Source organism: Brachycentrus maculatus, unplaced genomic scaffold (assembly GCF_059751285.1).
Source record: "Brachycentrus maculatus isolate JH-2025_06_01 unplaced genomic scaffold, ASM5975128v1 h1tg000558l, whole genome shotgun sequence".
Taxonomy (NCBI): domain Eukaryota; kingdom Metazoa; phylum Arthropoda; class Insecta; order Trichoptera; family Brachycentridae; genus Brachycentrus; species Brachycentrus maculatus.
Genome location: NW_028281301.1, coordinates 170,001 through 191,537, shown reverse-complemented (window position 1 = coordinate 191,537; position 21,537 = coordinate 170,001). Strand labels below are relative to the sequence as shown.

Here is a 21,537-nt window from a genome sequence, read left to right as displayed (position 1 = left end):
GCCATTGAAATATTACGTAAGGTATCGGGTATTAAACACACGCTAAATCTTAGATACATAAAATTAAGTTTCAAATTCCACCTTTCTCTTACTGTGTACAAAAGCTCCGAAAGCTTAGAAATTAATTTTCCAAATTATGCCGAGTTCATCAAGCTGAAATTTCATTACAAAAAAGCATTGTATGATGAATATTTAACGAAACAACAGCCTGTTTTACTCAAGTTCATACAGCATACACGGCCTACAAGATAAACAATCTAGTAACTTTATTAGGCAGTATCGAGCGGTTTCAGGTTTCAGGTTTCAGGCTTTACATGTGACTGGAAATGTGTTTCAGTATACGCTGAGAAGTATTTAATGGGGATAGTGAACAGCTAACATATTAACTTAACCCTTTCAGGCATTGAACCACGTAATCAATCACGCTGGAAATCAATGATTAATTAGACAAATAACTAATTAAAAATACAGCTTAGAGATATTTGAAACTTCTTATTTTCTTATAATATTGTTATTATAATACATGCAAGTATACTGAAATTCACTTCGACGCCAATAACGAAATGAAACATACTTTTTAAATATAATTATTCTTTCAAAAAATTTCAATTTCAACATAGAAAAGACAATTATTCAATAACACAGCTTACGTTTTTATAAATGTAAAATAATTTAAAATAAAAAACAAGTGACCCCTGTGTTTGAGCAACATTTTAACATCCATTGAACTTTAGTACGAGTATAACGTTCAATATAAAAGATTTATATATAAGTATATATATACTCGTATTATTCTAAACAAGATTAAAATTCAAAATTATGTTTGTAATGAAAAAAATCAAAAGTGACTGGATTGCACTTTTACCCTTTTATAAATATCAAAGATCTTATAATACTTGTAGACATCATTTTTTCCATTTTAAAGATATCTGTCAATTTTAAATTAAATAAAATTAAAATACTTCAAACAATTTAACTGAATCAATTTATTTCGACTTTTAAGAATATAATTGAACTCTCTCGAAAAAACCGTTACACATATTTAAGTACAAAATTTGACATGTCAAGCAGAACACCTGTAACAAAATTTATAAAATGTACTATTTTCATGAATTTATTTTTGATTTTTACAAATAAAGTTACCTTGATTTTTTTAATGGCAAAAATACACAATTCATCTGATTTTTTATTTTTATTTAAACTCCATGGTTTTGAATACTAAAAAAAATATAGTTAAATTGAGACAAAAAATACAATAAAATAAATATCAAAAAATAAGATTAATATTATCCTTGAAAAACAACGAAAACAAATAAAAACACTTTGTAACGTAAATTTATGTCTTTAAAGTTCTGGATGTAATTCATAGCCGTCTGAAAAAACAAACTAATGTTTCAGAGTTCAGACACTTCGAAGTATTATTATAACGTTTAGTTTCAGGATAAACTCTGGGTGCCAAAGAGTTGGAACTCTAGTAATTAAGGATTTCCTGTGGTTTTCACCGAGTAAGCTTTTTAGCACAAGGGATTATTTCAGATTTAAGTGCAGACTTTTCCAACAATCCAAAAATTTACCAAAGTCCTTCGGGAAAAACTACCCTTATTTTGTCCATAAATACAATATCATTTTATCGAGGGCCGATATCAAATTAAAAACACATTTACATGTTTGTAATGTTAAATACATTACAATATTTTTCATTTTAATATATTATCAGCGCACGCAAATTTATTCTAAAATTTTGTAGGCTTACGGACGTATAACCTTAGCTGCTCTAACATGGCTGTTTTATTCAATTTTCTACATATACTATTATTATTATATTAATTATTTTTCTCCTTTACCTAATAATCTTTTTACTTTATTTTCTTTATCATTATTTATTTTAATGCTTAAATAAAATAATTTAACAAATAAAAAAAATGTGCTTCTAAAAGTGTATCTCATACATTGGGTACGAATAGGTGAATAATAAAATAAAATTATTCCATGTTTTTTTCAAAACATATATTCAGAAAAATTATCCCTCACCCCAATTTACAACAAAAGAAAATTACTTTTATTTATCTTCACCATGCAATATGGCATTCGATAAAATAATAAAATAAACTTGAAGTGTAATTTTTCTGAAAAAAATAATAAAAATTCAATTTGAGGGAAGTGAAAGAATAAAGTAGAGTAGTTGATTTACATATAGAAAAATGCTATTTTTTATTATTTTTATTTTATTTCGTCATAAAACGCTTGCGAAAGTGAAAAAAAGGCGTCGCATATGTCTAAATACATAAGAGCATCTCAATTCAACCTCCATTTGACGTATTTGGGGCCCAAACGACCCGGAGGCTGGAAGGGTAAAGTTGTTCCTGACTCAGCAAATGGATTTTCGGAACAAATTGAATATCAACCCTTCACATGCTAGCTTAATAGGCAATGACTCTTCAAATTCCATTTCGACTAGAATGGGCTCCAAAATTATCGATAGAGGTGGATCATGCGGAACAATCACTTTAAGTAATTGGATGTCTTCATATTTTTGACGTTTTACCCCATTGCACTGAGGAATGCTTAAAACAGGGCTAATTGAAGCTAGACAAAGTGAAATCGGATAAGAGGGTAAAAACGAATTCATATTTAAATTTGTTATCTGTTAACCTGACAAACGAATCCTGGTTGAAACAAAATTCTATTGTACTGATGCGATATTAATAAATGAATTAATCCATGTCTCACTAGATGTCTCTAGTGAAGTTCTATTGATTCAAAAATAATCTTTCAAAGTTGGTTCATATATATAGAACTTCCAAGAATTTGAGTAGTGTGGTTGTCAATAATGGGTAAAATTGGTGAACGTTACACGTGTGTAAAGTGGTCACTTAAACCAGCCTATGACGGTCGTCAGCCCCGTAAACGCCCAGACTTCCATATTCTTCTTCATCTTTGATGAGATGTCAAAAAATAATATGAAAAGAACTCTTGTAATTGAAGATAATCCAGATTTTGTGAACAAGTATTTAGACACACTCAAAATGTTATTTACAAATTAAATGCCAAATCAGTTAATACGATATTTATATTCTTATTTCTCACACTAAGGCAAAGTAATCGTGACTGTCTATCAAATCCAGACTAGTGAATTAAGAAATATTTAAAATAAAATTAACGTGAATAAAACACTTAAATTTACTTTTTTGACATCTCAATATAGATTGAAAAAAATATGGTAGTCTGGCTTATAACAGGGCTTTTGACCTGTCATATGACGTGCAATATTTACCATTTTACCCATGATTGACAGCCACACTACACAAGTTTTTGGAAGTCCTACATATATCAATAATCTCATGAAACTGTATTTGTGAGTTCACTAGACCAATCTATGGTTGGGTTGGAGAAAAAAAAATAGCAGAGACCCTTTTTTCATTGCATACAAAATCCTAAACGGATTATTTTACATACTTAAAAAAACGCATCGAAACATTTTAAAGAATTATGCAGCTTTTCCATAATTCTTTTCGTCTTTTATGAAATGTCAAAAAAAAAATAACCCATGTGTAAAATGTGGAGAAACACAGATTTGTGAATAAGTATTTGGACACACTCAAAATTATTCAACTACTATATTTTACTAAACATATATGTGGGTAGAAGTGTTTTTCAAGCGGAAACCATTGAATATTTGAAAATTTAGCTGTAGGTGATAAATAAGTTCTAGCATATTGATAGTTGGAAACAACGTACTTTTATTGACATAGTTATACGAACATATACCTATACCCTACACGTTCGGAGAGCTGTTACTACGGCCACTGATCTGTTATTTTCGATAGCTAATTTATGATATTTTTTCGTGAAATTTAATTACTTTAGTCAGCATCCGTTTGCTAGGAAATTTACAACAATTTACAACTGAAGGAAAAAGCTGGAAAAGCTTATTACATATTTATTTCATTAAATAAATATTTTCGTAATTTTTTTAAAGGTAGTTTAGATTATTCATTAGTGTTTTAATATTGATTAAATATAAATTTAAACAATAATTTCCTTCTCAAAATACTTTTTATCTACGTATAATATATTTTTAAATCTTAATAATTCTTAATTGGGAGCAAATCCAAGTTTTGCAAATTAAAATTTAGACATCGTCATAATATTATGACAAAATATTTAATAAAAATAAAGTGAAAATTAATGTATTGATGAATTGCGGTTCCGTATCTTATGTCGTAGACTCTACAAAAAATCAGGTTATTCTATAAGGATGAAATATTTTTTGTTATTTTTATTACAAGTCTATCTAATATGCATTACGTTTTACCTCGGATAATGTTTTGAATGAATGCGAATTTTAGAATTTTGAGTAATGCAGTTGTCCGTGGTAATTTTTTTACAACTTTTAATATGAATACTCAAATCAGATGAAGACATGCCGTAAGCCTTGTAAATGTCCAGTCCCTATAAATAACTTTCATATTCACATATTACATAATAAACTTCTTGATCCAAAGTCTGAGATTGGCTGACTGAGCCGGTTGGCTTAAAGGATCACTTTGACGTGGTGAAACCACGTTTCTCCTCTAGCCTGGCAAAAATAATCAATTATCAATCGTTTAATTTAATTAGTCTTAGAAAAAAAAAAAAATCTGTGCGCTCAAATATTTTTTTATGGCTCCGACCTTTTATAATTTACCTGTCGTAAAACTAAAATGTATTTAAAAGGTTTGAATCATAAAAAAAAAAAAAAAAAACTGTCGCCAACCCGCTGGCCTGTAAAGGGATTATTTGCCGGCGGTTTTTATGATTATAGTAAAATCATTTGTTTACGATATAGCGCAAATAAAATTATTGCTAATTGATGTCTAGACGTTGAAAATTTTGGGGGTGGATACAAGCGCACCGTCAGCCAATGAAAAATGGTTTCGAGGGCGTGATCTTCAAGAAGAGAAACTGAATATAACGGGAAGAAATCAGTGGGATCGATCTCTTGGAAGCCGGCAGTTGGTCGGAATACTCTCTTAGAAGCCAACAGTTGGAAGGATCAGTTGGGAGGAATCAGTCGTAAAAGGAAAGACCGACCAGTCGGACTGGTCGGAATAATTAGTTGGAAGGAGGAGTTGGTCGGAATCCGCATCCGGGAAATCAGTGGGATCGAGGAGTTGTAAGCAGCAGTCGGGAGAGATCAGGGGGATCAAGCAGTCGGGAGAAATCAGACGAAGAAGCATACCTACACCAGGTTTTAAGACTTAAGTGAGGAGAAGAGCGGGAGCTCTACGCAGGGAGAGAGAAGATAGAAAAAAGGGATTTACTCATCCGGAGTATCAAAAGCAGACCCACGCCGGGTCATAAGCCTCAAATTAAGAGCTGAAGCTCTACTAAGAGAAGAAGAAGATAAGGAGCAAGAATCATCGCACGGCGGCCCGTCATAAGAAGAACCTCATCCCAGCATCCAACGGCGCAGCTTTTTCACAAAGGATCACGGCGACCTCATCATCACGGCGCATCTTTTCCACCAAAGGTTAGAATGAGTTTAATTTAAGATAGGGTTAATTAATTTTAAGCTAATTTAAGATAGCAATTTAAGATTAGTTTAAGTTAAAGTCACTTTCGTATAATTTTTATATTTTTAATTAAATCAATTTAAGTATATTTTTTGTGCAGAATTTTCTTTCATCTCCCTACCCCTCCTTCTAATATTCCCAAGGTATATCAGCTTGAAAATGTGGGCGACGTCAATTGGCGCCCAAAACGTGTCGGCCATCGAAATATTGTAAATTTCGAGGTTCGCGACCCTGAGAAAACTTACAAAAAAATTTATATGTATAGGAATACATATTTTTTTTTTTTATTGACAGTCCCATTTTAAGCTGATTACCTTGAGAAAGGGGTAGGAGATTGTAGAAGATAAAGAAAGTAAATATTTACACATTTTATGCATATGTTTTTTTTGTCAAATTAATTTTAAATGCACATTTACATATATTTTTTTGCTCTCTCTTGTTTTAATACAATACAGGTGTGGTGTTAGGTAATTCGATTTTTTTTTATTGATCGATTAACGTGACCGTAAACAAACAAAAATATGCCTCTAACTAGAAACGGCACGTTGCGTGAGCAAGGGGAGAACGAAGAGAGAGAAATAGATGCTTGGGAAAATGAGATAAAGAAAGATCTCCGGATACATTTATTAGGAATAGGATTTAAAGTCCAAATGCAAATCGGAACGCAAGGAACATTTTTGGTAGACAGAGGAAATAAATCTGTATACGACTTACGCGTAGCGCCGGGAGTTACTGAACCACCCGAATCTAGGGATAATTAGTTTAAATATTATATTTACCCACTAGTATAACCATGTACGAACAGAAGTAGTAAATAAGTTAGGAAATAGACAAATATTAATAATTTAATTGAAGATTGATTTTTTTGCCATTACAAGGCGGGGTGGATTGACGTGGTGAAACCACGTTTCTCCTCTAGCCTGGCAAAAATAATCAATTATCAATCGTTTAATTTAATTAGTCTTAGAAAAAAAAAAAAATCTGTGCGCTCAAATATTTTTTTATGGCTCCGACCTTTTATAATTTACCTGTCGTAAAACTAAAATGTATTTAAAAGGTTTGAATCATAAAAAAAAAAAAAAAAAACTGTCGCCAACCCGCTGGCCTGTAAAGGGATTATTTGCCGGCGGTTTTTATGATTATAGTAAAATCATTTGTTTACGATATAGCGCAAATAAAATTATTGCTAATTGATGTCTAGACGTTGAAAATTTTGGGGGTGGATACAAGCGCACCGTCAGCCAATGAAAAATGGTTTCGAGGGCGTGATCTTCAAGAAGAGAAACTGAATATAACGGGAAGAAATCAGTGGGATCGATCTCTTGGAAGCCGGCAGTTGGTCGGAATACTCTCTTAGAAGCCAACAGTTGGAAGGATCAGTTGGGAGGAATCAGTCGTAAAAGGAAAGACCGACCAGTCGGACTGGTCGGAATAATTAGTTGGAAGGAGGAGTTGGTCGGAATCCGCATCCGGGAAATCAGTGGGATCGAGGAGTTGTAAGCAGCAGTCGGGAGAGATCAGGGGGATCAAGCAGTCGGGAGAAATCAGACGAAGAAGCATACCTACACCAGGTTTTAAGACTTAAGTGAGGAGAAGAGCGGGAGCTCTACGCAGGGAGAGAGAAGATAGAAAAAAGGGATTTACTCATCCGGAGTATCAAAAGCAGACCCACGCCGGGTCATAAGCCTCAAATTAAGAGCTGAAGCTCTACTAAGAGAAGAAGAAGATAAGGAGCAAGAATCATCGCACGGCGGCCCGTCATAAGAAGAACCTCATCCCAGCATCCAACGGCGCAGCTTTTTCACAAAGGATCACGGCGACCTCATCATCACGGCGCATCTTTTCCACCAAAGGTTAGAATGAGTTTAATTTAAGATAGGGTTAATTAATTTTAAGCTAATTTAAGATAGCAATTTAAGATTAGTTTAAGTTAAAGTCACTTTCGTATAATTTTTATATTTTTAATTAAATCAATTTAAGTATATTTTTTGTGCAGAATTTTCTTTCATCTCCCTACCCCTCCTTCTAATATTCCCAAGGTATATCAGCTTGAAAATGTGGGCGACGTCAACTTTATGCACTTTTGTAGCATTCAGTATTCTTATTAATTAACGGCTACTAAGATTGCTAACCTTTATTTAACATCCAATTTGCATTATAAGGTTTACTCGTTTATATGAGTAGCAGTGTATATATAAATACATATATATATATATATATATATATATATATATATATATATATATATATATATATATATATATATATATACATATATATATATATATGTATATATATATATATATATATATATATATATATATATATATATATATATATATATATATATATATATATATATATGTATATATATATATATATATATATATATATATATATATATATATATATATATATATATATATTTATATATATATATATATATATATATATATATATATATATATATAAATGTATATATATATATATATATATATATATATATATATATATATATATATATATATATATATACATATATATATATATATATATATATATATATATATATATATATATATATATATATATATATATATATATATATATATATATATGTATATATATATATATATTTATATATATATATATATATATTTATATATATATATATATATATATATATATATATATATATATATATATATATATATATATATATATATATATATATATATATATATATATATATATATATATATATATATATATATATATATATATGCACTGTTATTGGATTTCTTTCGTATTTTAGTTGTAGACTTTCATTTTTTTTCGCATTTAAACGATAGATGTTTCGTCTCCGTTGGTATATGGTCAATAATTCAGTGTCTGATATATAAAATAAAATAATAATAATAAATTTGGATTATTTATGTAGAGTCATTTTCGCAAATTACTACCTCAAGAACGCTGATATCATTAACAATAAATGTTCTTAATTTATGTTGAAATATCATTGAAAAATATTTAAAAAGGTGTGGAGAAAGTATTTATTTATTCTCAATATTATTAATATATAAAGCATTAACTTTGTGGTTAGTCATTTTTACTTATTTTATTTTTTTACAAAAATGTTAATATTTAAGCACATAAACATCGAGATTTTTATGTCCACTGGTTTTAAGACATACCCGTCTCTTCGCCAGGATAATCACTACCACAGCATAAAAACAATAACACCCTTCACCACCATAGCACCATTTACACACTTAAAACTATCTAAACATTTTGTGTAGTTTTCAGTGTGTAAATAGTGCTATGGTGTTGAAGGGTGGTATTGTTTGCGTGCTGCGGTAGTGGTTGTCCTGACGAAGAGACGGGTACGTCTCGAAACCAATAGACATGATAATCTCGGTTTGGGGTTATATACTAATATAAGTAACATTTTTATAAAAAAAAAAAGTATTTATTTATTTTTATTTATATTACATAAAAATGACGTTTAGTTTATTTAGTAGAGGTAAAATCCTCAGATTTGTAACTGGATATTGGTTTAGAAATGAAAAGACGATGACTTTTACACCCCATCAACATTACATTTCTTTTTGCATTCTCTTCGCGTAACCCTACTTTGATTTCATAAAACTAAAACTGAAAAACATTTCGTACGAATTTCCGGCAGTTAGCATTCCATTTGGGAATAAACATTCAAGTGTTCCTTTCAAAGGTCCATAAAACATTTTTTGATCCAAAACAATTTTCGGATTGTTAAAATAACATTGATAAAAAGTTTGACTCGCTCATTCTATACCCGGTTCGACGTAAGTGGGACGTGGTATGATTTATGAGTTTCTCATTCTTATTACTGCCATTTTACGACTCCGCGCTAACAGTAATAAAACGGGGAATATAAAATATAACTCAGGCCATTTCCAAAGCCTTAATACGTATTTAAATGACTCTGCATGTTACTTTCTTTCATTTATCAAAGGTGTTTGTGTTTATCTTCTATGATTAAAAGAAATGTGTGAAGTCACGAATCATAATTTTCAACAAAGTGGGTGTATCACTCGCTTTCAATTATTTTGTCTGTAGTAATCTAAATTAAGCGAAACATATTTAAACATACAAAATGCGTTTTAAAAAGACGCATGATTTAAATTTTGGTGAACATTTCATTTAATAATAATCCACGCTAAAACACGGTTAAAAACTAGATCTGAGATGAGTCGAGAGATATTTTTAAATCAACCTCAAATAAATATACATTTTGTGTGTATCCATCCCAATAATCTGTCCGCCTCCGTAGTATAGTAGTAGGTGTGTTCATCTTCTGCATTTGAGATCCCGGGTTCTATTCTCAGAGAAATCAAAATAAAGTTATTTTTACTCTTAGATGTATTTTATATCACCTTTGACTGGTACAAGAAGAACAGGGCTGATTACCTTTCTTTCATATAATTAACTTTTAAGATGATACGTCGAAATGATGAAGTGCTCTATACCATAGGGTGAGGGTAAGGGTAAAAAGAAGATTGTATGAAAAAAAAATATCTTTTTGATTTTGAATTAAAACCTTGTTTTTTAGGTAATCTACTTTTACAATTTCATTCATTATTTAACCTTCCCCTCCCGGTGATATGTACTAACTACAACTCGACTTTTCAAACGAGAATATAAATACACGTAAAATATAACAGATACGGGCTCAGAATTATTGTATTCCTTCGTAAAATAATCATGTATTACATGAAAGTATTATAATATAAACTTATTTATTTGTAGCGACAGAAATAGATAATCTGTGAAAAAATCGGGAATAAAATCACCAATACACAAACCTTTCTGTGTGTGCGCGTGTGGCGTGCTTTGTAACACATAAGTATATATTTATGTAGTCACTTGTTTACTCCACAGTAGTAGGTACGCAGATCGTCTTACGCGGTGGTTGTTTCGCTACGCTAACTGTTGAGGCCACTTGCAATATACTTTTTCTTGTTTTCAGATAATTATTACAGCTAACATTACAAAATTGTTACATTTCAACTTCAATTTTGCTCAATATAAGCAACATTAAGGAATATTCGCATTTTTCCCATTTTTAAACCAAATTTTCATATGGTGTACAAAACACATATCACCAGTGCACGCAGTATTTTTTAACACCGTAAGGGAAGGGTTAAACAAAAACGACAAAAAATTCTAAGATTTCAAAATCTATTAGTTTGCTCATCCCAAAGTTTTAATTTTCAAAGAAAGATCTCGTGTGAATGTTTCAAATATGATTATAACGGATATCTTTGAAATCCAATTTCTTCTGCAAAATGGCAATTATGAAACAACGCTTTAAATACAGCCTAAGATGAAACAAATCCAACTAAAATATATATAATTATAAATTATACAAAATCTCCCAAGATTACACGTATTTATACATCACAACAGCCTTAAATGAAAATTTTCATTAAAACTTAATAAATTTTTGGCTTTTACATAATACATTTGTTAACTATGCTCAACTCAACACGTGTTTCCGAAGGGCTGAGAATTACTTAATTAAAGCTCTGACTTTTCATTAACGAATTTATCTAATTACCACTTTCCGCTAAAAGGTTTATCTTAGAATTGGCAGGATTTTCATGACAATTGTGAGAATTCTCAAGATATTTTTCACAATTACGTCCCCTAAGGTTCAAAGAACACGATTATTTTTTGCCTTTCCGAAAAAATGGGTAGTTTTTCATGAAATCTAAGGAAAGTAATTCTCATTTAGTTTGTACAGAAATATGATAAAGTGACTGCCAAGCATCCTTTATAAATGAGAGCTTTGACTTCCACACACCACACACGGTATCCAAAAACTATTGTCTTATCATAAGCAAATGCTAAAATCCTGTGTATATCTGTAATTTGGTAGCCTAAGCATCTATGTGCAGAAAGAAATAAAAGTATTGAAAAGGATTTCTTTACTAGCTTGAATTGAAAGGATAAGACGTAAACCAATCGCCTATTCATAACTGAACTATATGTAGTATTTGAGAAAGGTTTTAACAAGCATAACTAATACTACTTACCCTTATCTGCACCGATTGGTACATAGTACACCGCATAAAATTGATGCAATTCTTTTCGATAATATATCTTTCTTATATTATAGTAATCTTTTTTATATTATATGAAGGCAAGGTCAATCAATAAAATCCAATCAATTTTACGATTCATGTGGCAGTTCAGGGTAATATTAAATATATATATATTTTTATATATATATATATATATATATATATATATATATATATATATATAAATATATATATATATATATATATATATATATATATATATATATATATATATATATATATATATATGTACATATATAAATATATATATATATATATATATATATATATATATATATATATATATATATATATATATATATATATATATATATATATATATATATATATATATATATATATAGATATATATATATATATATATCTATATATATATATATATATATATGGTTCAGGGTAATATTAAATATATATATATTTATATATATATATATATATATATATATATATATATATATATATATATATATATATATATATATATATATATATATATATATATATATAATAGTGAAAAAATACTTATTTTTATTTTGACAACCAAAACAACATTTTTATGTTGATGACAAAAATCAAACCCGAGATTAACGCCTCCTGCATGGTAGCCAAACGTGATTACCATTACACTACGAAGGTAAATAAAATATTAAGATCTTAAACAACCATTTCCTCTTACAGAAGTGTTTCATTTTCATATTAAATCTTGATCACCTAACGCTTATGATTAAAGGTAAAGATAATACTGCAACAATTTGATGAAATGAGGTATCATTATAAATTTTGGCATAATTAAGAAAATTTGTAGTATTTATGTGCTGTTTTTTTTTTGTTGCAAATAATTTATAAATAAATTCATAATCTATTGCTTGTCATTGTGGACCAGAAACGGAAACAAAAAGTGTCCATTTCTGATAATTATTTTAATAAGTTTAATTATTTTAAGAGTAAACCAAAATATAACGCAACTATCTTCTCTATATTTTGGTCTATTTTTCAAGATTTGTCTAACGATAAAATTGATATATATATAACTTACCCAGTTCGCGCGAAATTTGACAGGAATGAGATGTAGGTCTCGCAAAGAGCGATCTCGGATTTGGTGTAGTTTTTAGGAAAATGGTTGAACCCTTCTACCAAAGGTGCCCCGAACAGGTACGGAAGCTCTTCACCGTGGACAGATCCCATGCGCTGGAAAAAAGGGATTTTAATGATTGCGAGGAATGGAACATGGGCTTATAAAGACAGAAAATAACAAAATTATTTTTATAAATTTTACAAAAAATACATAAAACATCGTACAATTATTATTATTTGATTGATGTTATTGGTCTAGTTACAAGTTGTAATAAATAAATATTTAAATTTACAAAAACTTGTTTAACTTAACTTGTCTTTATTATTTTCAAAACTTCAAATAAAGTGGTTACTACAAACATGTTTAAAAAAATCAGTTTGATCTTGTACCTCTATATATTTTTTTTTTGTAAATTTTAACTCTAACCAAGATTTTTTATTTTCTGTTACTCTAGCCATTCTTATATGTCGTTTTATCTCAAAAATTGTACCTTTAATTTATATCTTTATTAAATTGCTTAATTTACTAATCTTTATTCTCAACATAAAAGTTAAAAGTCCAAAGCTAAGGTTGAAAAAGTGTGAACATTAATTAACAAACAATGAACAAAAAAGTAACGTAGATATATATGAAAAACGGTAATTAAATAAAATTCATTGAAATTAAAGATAAATCATTCAAATATGCAATTTTCAGGGAGGTCTTAATAAATATATGTAATATTAAGCTCTTATACTAATATCATGTTGCATTTGACCGGTGTGTACCTGAAACATGATACTGATCACCTTTTATGTGATAAGGGTAAGAAGTTTTTTTTTTTAATTCAAGAAAAGGATGATCTATGATCTCTCCTAACAGTCTTTAGTCTTAGTTCTTTTCGGGTAAAAGCAATAAAAAAATACATGTAATTTAATAAAAAAAAAATATATATTGTATACGTAATTAACCGAAAAAAAGTAACGAATATCATGCCAATCGGGTAAACGAAAATGTAAAAGTTAGATACTGTTAGTCACGTCTCTTAATTGTAAACGAATTAATACTCTCATGGCATATTTATATTCTACATAAAATCGTTACGAATTTACTTTGAATACTCAGCGTTTTATTCATCGCTTTCTTCTCGTATGAATTTGTAAAAATGTATTATAAATAGGACCGTTTCACATTTCAATCAATCCGACAACTAAGCCCCTAAACATCTTCATCAACCTTAAGTGAAGAGAGGAACGTGCGTCAGACAGGGAAAAATGCCTCCAGAATACAAATAACAAATATACACTCCACTGAAAAAAGACATTCTGAAATATTTGGCGACGACGTTGCACCGCTTAAAAAATTCAGAAAATACACGAATATTTGAGTGCCATTCATGTCGAGAAAGGCAGGCGTACTTAGGGAGCACTTAGGGCTTAGAGTAATCCCACATATTGTACTTGAATGTATGTACGTTCTAGGGCCTGAATATGTTTGGGGTTAATGTAGGCTATGTACAATGTAGCCTGTACCCACCTACCCTCCTCTGTACGCAAGCTTTTAAGACAGGGGTATAGAACTACGTATAAAACGTGGGCGATACTGTTCATTTTGTAATTTCTGACTTCTATTTGGAGAACAAAAACGTTAAACATTGACTATAGAAAAATTTTCTAATTATAATTGAGATTATCTACAGGTGTTAAAAATTTTAATAAACATAAAATTACAAACGTTGTAAAAAACATCTAGTAAGTAGTAAAATGGTAAGTAAACAACGGAGTCCTGGTTCCAACCCTAATGCATGGAAGTGAGGCGTGGATTTTTATTTATTGATTCGGCATTAACTTTGTGGAATGACATTTTTTTTTACGACACGACTAGTTTTAAAAACTAACAGATATTTTAATAAACAGGTTAAACATCTGTTAGTTTTCGAAACTAGTCGTGTTAAATAAAATAATACTCATTGAGTGTCTAATTAAAAAAAATAGCATAAATTTGACAAAAAGAGAGACGAAAGTAATAAGAAAATACGATCCCTAAGAAAAATTTGTGGTATAACGATGTATGAGAGATATTCAAATGTAAAATAAGGAAAAAATTCAACGATGAGATAAAAATTATCGATAAAATTAAGAAAAGTGTTGTGAACTAGGTTGAACATGTGGAATAAATGAGTGAGGAAAAAAGTTTAAAGAAATTTATGAGGCGAATGTAGTTGGAAAAAAGAGCAAAGGAAGACCAAGAAAAATGTGACACGGTCAGGTACTCGTAAATCAAATTTTTGAAAGTGGTCTTAGTAAAACAGTGAGTTAGTTAGTCTTAGTTAAATTTGTTTGCTCAATAAAAATTTTCAAATGCGTATAAGTATTTCATTTAAATTTAACGATTTTTGTTCTAATTCGTACAATATCAATAATTTAAATAAAATGAATTAAAAAAGTCAAAATATCGTGCTGAAAAATTTAAAATAAGGATGAAACTAGGCTTGGAGTCCGTCACGATACTACTCGACTCAATTTCATATGAAGAAGCACGGATTGCATTTATTAAATTTCTGAAACCCACCCAAACACAAAGTTAAAAATGTTGACTATCCGTTATAATTATTCGCGTTACACTTTTTTTATGATTTTACATAAGACTATGTAGCGTCATTTTTTTCCTTGTTTTTCAACCTTATTATACTACCACAGTCATCACCGTTTTCTCTTAAATGTCAATGTCACCTTTGATAATATGATACATGCAATGGACCAGAAAATGCGACGTTGACAGATTTATTATTTCTTTTCTGAAGGTAACGTAGCATGAGGCGCGGTGTTTGAATGATTTAACGATGCTTTGATCGTAAATTATATGAAGAGATAAAATTTTACTTTTCAAAGTAAGCCATTTGGTTGAGAGAAACCGATAATTTTTACTTCTATCGGCAGAAAAGACCTGAAAACCTTAGCAAGAAAAATGAACAAATATTTAATATTCCAATATCATATAGCCTACAAAGTTTATTCGAAATAATATGTTATGTATGGTGATAATTTAAATCTATTTACAACATTTTGAGTGTGTTCAAATACTTTTTCACAAAATCTGGACTATCTCCAATTACAGGAGTAATTTTCATATTTAAAAAAATTATTCCTGTAATTGGAGATAATCTAGATTTTGTGAAAAAGTATTTGGACACACTCAAATGTTGTAATTAAATTATCTGGTCAAATTATAAGCTTAAATAATAAAAATGAAAATGATATTTCTGGCGTTTCTCATGTGTGTGATTATAATCCAGGATTAGGACTTCACATACTAATAAAAGAGTTTCTGCTGAATAAAAAGCTTCTTTTTATCTCACCAATAGATGTCTCTAGTAAAGATCTAGTGATTCAAGAAAAAGGTTTCTAAATTGGTTCATATATAGAACTTCCGAGAATTTGAGTAGTGTGGCTGTCAATAATGGGTAGAATTGGTGAATGTTACACGTTACACACGTGATCACTTAAACCAGCCTATGACGGTCGTCAGCCCCGTAAATGCCCAGACATCCATATTCTTCTTCATCTTTGATGAGATATCAAATAATAATTGTTTTGTTAATTAAAGATAAAATACTTCAATCAAGTTTTTTACATGAAATATGATACAGTTCTTATTTTTAATAAAACTTAAAATTTTTGACGAACGATAATAAAATAAGTATTTATTGAAGAACCATATTTGTGCGTTTTGCCAAAAAAAACATTTTAATGTATTTTGTATTTTAAAAGCAAATAAAAAAACATTTAAAAGAATTTTGTATAAGTATTAAAAACACAAAGTGAACGATGAATAATAAGGAGGAATAACAACTAATATTGGTGTACAATGCCATAAATAAGGGAAAAAAGTGCATAAAATGTTTATTTCAATCTTTGTTACTAAATTATTAAAGTATCTATGCAAATAAAGTTAGAAGTTTTAAATATTTAACCCTTTCATCCCCGTGAGGATGACCCACCCCTGCAGTGTATTAGAACGTAGAAAGGTGTTTAAATATTAACGGTACGGAACACGCGGTGTTAATTTATCCTTTTTACAAGCAACCGTTTTATACTGGGAGCTTGGCGCTAATTGCGAAACGGTTTCACGTAAATCTTTTCATTATGCTACAGTTAAACACGATTTCAATTAGATTAGAAAGTACAAAAGTACATTAACATCAAATTAATATTTAATCAGATAACACATTACTCACGACCTCACATTGTATATGATTTCTCTTGAGTCAAGATTATCATAATTTGTATAATAACATATTAATTTTTGAGGTGGTAAAGTACAAGTTATGTGAAGGTTAGATAATGATGATACAGAGAAAAAAATACAAGTGCATATAGATATTTTGGTGTATTAAGCTAATACAAAATAATAAAACATATGAACTATGAGGTGAATATCATTTTTAATTTAAGTTTTACTTATTAAATACATATTTTTCTTTAAATCTCTTGTGACTCGTATTTTGATGCATTCCGCATTATTTTCAGACACCGTAGTATGTTTCAAAATAATGCGGAATGCATCGAATACGCGTCACAATAGATTTTAATAAATAAAAGTTTTACTTGATATTTACCGAGTAAAACTTAAATTAAAAATGGATAAACTTTCTAAAATAAAAAGTGGTTAAAATAAAGTTGTTTTATTTTATAAAGTTTGACGTGGTGAAACCACGTTTCTCCTCTAGCCTGGCAAAAATAATCAATTATCAATCGTTTAATTTAATTAGTCTTAGGTAAAAAATTTTTTCTGTGCGCTCAAATATTTTTTATGGCTCCGACCTTTTATAATTTACCTGTCGTAAAACTAAAATGTATTTAAAAGGTTTGAATCATAAAAAAAAACTGTCGCCAACCCGCTGGCCTGTAAAGGGATTATTTGCCGGCAGTTTTTATGATTATAGTAAAAGCATTTGTTTACGATATAGCGCAAATAAAATTATTGCTAATTGATGTCTAGACGTTGAAAATTTTGGGGGTGGATACAAGCGCACCGTCAGCCAATGAAAAATGGTTTCGAGGGCGTGATCTTCAAGGAGAGAAACTGAATATAACGGGAAGAAATCAGTGGGATCGCTCTCTTGGAAGCCAACAGTTGGAAGGATCAGTTGGGAGGAATCAGTCGTAAAAGGAAAGACCGACCAGTCGGACTGGTCGGAATAATCACTTGGAAGCCGGAGGACTTGGAAGTCGGGGACTTGGAAGCCGGGGACTCTTGGAAGCCAACAGTTGGAAGGATCAGTTGAGAGGAATCAGTCGTAAAAAGAAAGACCGACCAGTCGGACTGGTCGGAATAATCACTTGGAAGCCGGAGGACTTGGAAGTCGGGGACTTGGAAGCCGGGGACTCTTGGAAGCCAACAGTTGGAAGGATCAGTTGGGAGGAATCAGTCGTAAAAGGAAAGACCGACCAGTCGGACTGGTCGGAATAATCACTTGGAAGCCGGGCTCTTAGAAGCCAACAGTTGGAAGGATCAGTTGGGAGGAATCAGTCGTAAAAGGAAAGACCGACCAGTCGGACTGGTCGGAATAATGACTTGGAAGCCAGCACTTGGAAGCCGGAGGACTTGGAAGTCAGACTTGGAAGCGAGGACTTGGAAGCCGAGGACTTAGAAGCCAACAATTGGAAGGATCAGTTGGAAGGGATCCATCAGATCAGAGAAGACCGACCAGTCGGACTGGTCGGAATAGTCAGTCGGGAGAAATCAGTTGAAAGGAGCAGGCACTATTTTCGGGAAATCAGTGGGATCGCTCTCTTGGAAGCCAACAGTTGGAAGGATCAGTTGGGAGGAATCAGTCGTAAAAGGAAAGACCGACCAGTCGGACTGGTCGGAATAATCACTTGGAAGTCGGGCACTTGGAAGTCGGGGACTTGGAAGCCGGCACTTGGAAGCTGGGACTTGGAAGTAGGACTTGGAAGCCGAGACTCGGAAGCCAGCTCTTGGAAGCCAACAATTGGAAGGATCAGTTGGAGGGAGTAAGTCGTAAGAGGAGATCGACCAGTCGGACGGCTGGTCAGTCAGAAGACACAGAGAAGAAGAAGAGTTGGACGGAGCATTCGGAAAATCAGTGGGATCGAGGAGTTGGAAGGAGCAGTCGGGAGAGATCAGAGAGATCGAGCAGTCGGGAGAAATCAGACGAAGAAGCATACCTACACCAGGTTTTAAGACTTAAGTGAGGAGAAGAGCGGGAGCTCTACGCAGGGAGGAAAAAGATAGAAAAAATGGGGGAGTTACTCATCCGGAGTATCCCACGCAGAAAACGCTGCGAGAAAAGCAGACCCACGCCGGGTCATAAGCCTTCAAATTAAGAGCTGAAGCTCTACTAGGAGAAGAAGAAGATAAGAAGCAAGAATCATCGCACGGCGGCCCGTCATAAGAAGAACCTCATCCCAGCATCCAACGGCGCAGCTTTTTCACAAAGGATCACGGCCACACCAGCATCATGGCGCATCTTTTCCACCAAAGGTTAGAATAAGTTTAATTTAAGATAGGATTAATTAATTTTAAGCTAATTTAAGATAGCAGATAAGATTAGTTTAAGTTAAAGTCGCTTTCGTATAATTATTATATTTTTAATTAAATCAATTTAAGTATATTTTTTGTGCTGAATTTTCTTTCATCTCCCTACCCCTCCTTCTAATATTCCCAAGGTATATCAGCTTGATAAGGTGGGCGACGTCAAGTTTATTATATATGCCACAAAGTATCTGCGAAAAACATTCAAGATATAAAAATTGATAGATTTTACCCTAAAATGACTGCCAAATCAATTATTGAGAAGTAAATTTCACTTACCATATTTTGTAAATCTTTAAGGCCTTATCGGCATGGATTAGAATTATCGCGCTGGGATGAAATTTCTTATCTGAATAGGCCACGATAGTTTTTCGAAATATAAAAGTATTCTATTTTTAACAGGAAAAAAATGTCCATATACTTAATGGATATCTCGGTTTATAATAAGAATAGTCATTTTATGTTATGATTGCAATTTATTAATTATTTCATACAACATGATATTTGTGTCGAATAAAAATCCATTTAAGTCTTAAAAAAAAAACTAACTTACCTTCACGCCGCTTCCCAACAGGGGTAGGCAGAGAGAATAGAACGCCACACCGCTCTGTCTTTGCAAACATTCTTCGCCTCTTCTACATTCATGCATCTCCTCATACATACCCGACGATTATTACGACTCCTAACCTGATCACTTTTAAGTATTTGGCATACCTGATCGTGCCATGTTTTTCTCGGTCTTCCTCTAAATCTATTCTAAATCGTTTTATGCGATCATTCATACGTATATATTTTAAAACTTTCAAAAATGTAGTATCTTACCTGAGGGTAGTCTCCATCTTTGGTCTGATAGTCGAACACGTAGAAGAAGGTCCTCGGTCCTTCATCACTGGAACCCTTAGTGACGCTTAGGAAGTCTCCAGTTTGCACAAGGGGCGCCACGAACTGAGCGTCTGACAAGGCAGCCACTGCCGCATCTCGAGTATTGATTGGATGCTGAAAAGCGTAAGAAACATTAAGTAATGTATAGTATGTAATACTTTAACCTTTTTAAAATAACCCTAGTCGTAAAATTTCCTATCTCAAATGAAAAAAAATATATTACAATAAAATATGGGGATATTTCATATAGAACCATTTTCATAAAATATACGTACTACCCCAAGGCCGCTGAATATCGATTTTCACATCAGCATAATTTTTGTAGGATATTTTTTTATGAACAAATATAACAATTTTTACTTTTTTATATTTATTTTAAATACAGAGAATTTTTTTGTTCTGAATGGCCCGTTATTAATTGTATTATGGGTTCGAACGCAGAAACTATTACTCAGAGGTGCGCGAAAACTATGAAACAGGCGCTGCAGTTTAGTTGGGCAGACGCTCGATAACGAAAATGGCGTCGCGGGTTCGATTTCTGCCAATTGGAAAATAAATTGTAGAATTTTTTTTTTAACTTTTCTGGGTGTTTGGAATGCGTTTTTCACATTATCACGTTATCTTCCCTACTTTATCTTCAGTCAAGCTTTTAAAAGTAAGGGCTTTGCGTGTTATTCCTTTAAAAATAATGAAATAATTAAATTCCGCAACTTTAATTACGGAATATAAAGAAATATAATAGATTACAAAAAATCAAAAATCAAATTGATCAATTAATCGATCAGAACTTGCAATTCCCCCTCTAGAGAAAGGGGCTTGAAAATCAAACCCTAGAGAGTCGAAAAACAACAAAAGTTTTTGCCATACGCTTATTATTGAATGTTAAAAATCCAATTAAATTTTATTTATAAACTCACAACAAACAACACTCATAATACTTCCCAAAAAATATAAAAAGGAATTCACTAAAAAATCTTTCATTGGGTTACATCAAAGATATTTTCCTCTAGTTAGAGTCGAGATATCGTGTAGTGTTATACCTCAAAAATCAAAAATGATTTTTTCATTTCTTAAATTTTTTTATTTCTTGATTTGGCGTGTTATTTGTAGAACTCCATTTTAATTAATGTATCAATAAAACACAGATTTTTTGAGTCTACTAAGTTGTATTTTATTTAATAATATTGTGATAATTGTTTTGCCTAGTTATGGCTTTTTCAAACGAATGTGAAGATGAATAGAATAGTATAGCTACATGAAAATTCCATTTAATCTTCACATACGTTTAAAAATGCCATAACTAGGCAAAACTTTTGTCACAATATTAATTTTTATATTTATT

At 31.1% G+C, this 21,537-nt stretch overlaps 1 protein-coding gene across 1 annotated transcript in view; it reads right to left on the bottom strand.

Moving 5' to 3' along the window:
- LOC148301487 (neuroligin-4, Y-linked-like) overlaps positions 1-21,537 on the bottom strand; it is a 204,520-nt gene that overhangs the window by 37,612 nt on the left and 145,371 nt on the right. Inside the window, exons 9-10 of the mRNA XM_088273173.1 lie at positions 20,136-20,309; positions 12,738-12,889 (exon numbers count right to left, since the gene is read on the bottom strand). Coding sequence (XP_088129299.1) covers positions 12,738-12,889; positions 20,136-20,309 — 326 coding nt within the window. The remainder of the gene's footprint in view (positions 1-12,737; positions 12,890-20,135; positions 20,310-21,537) is intronic.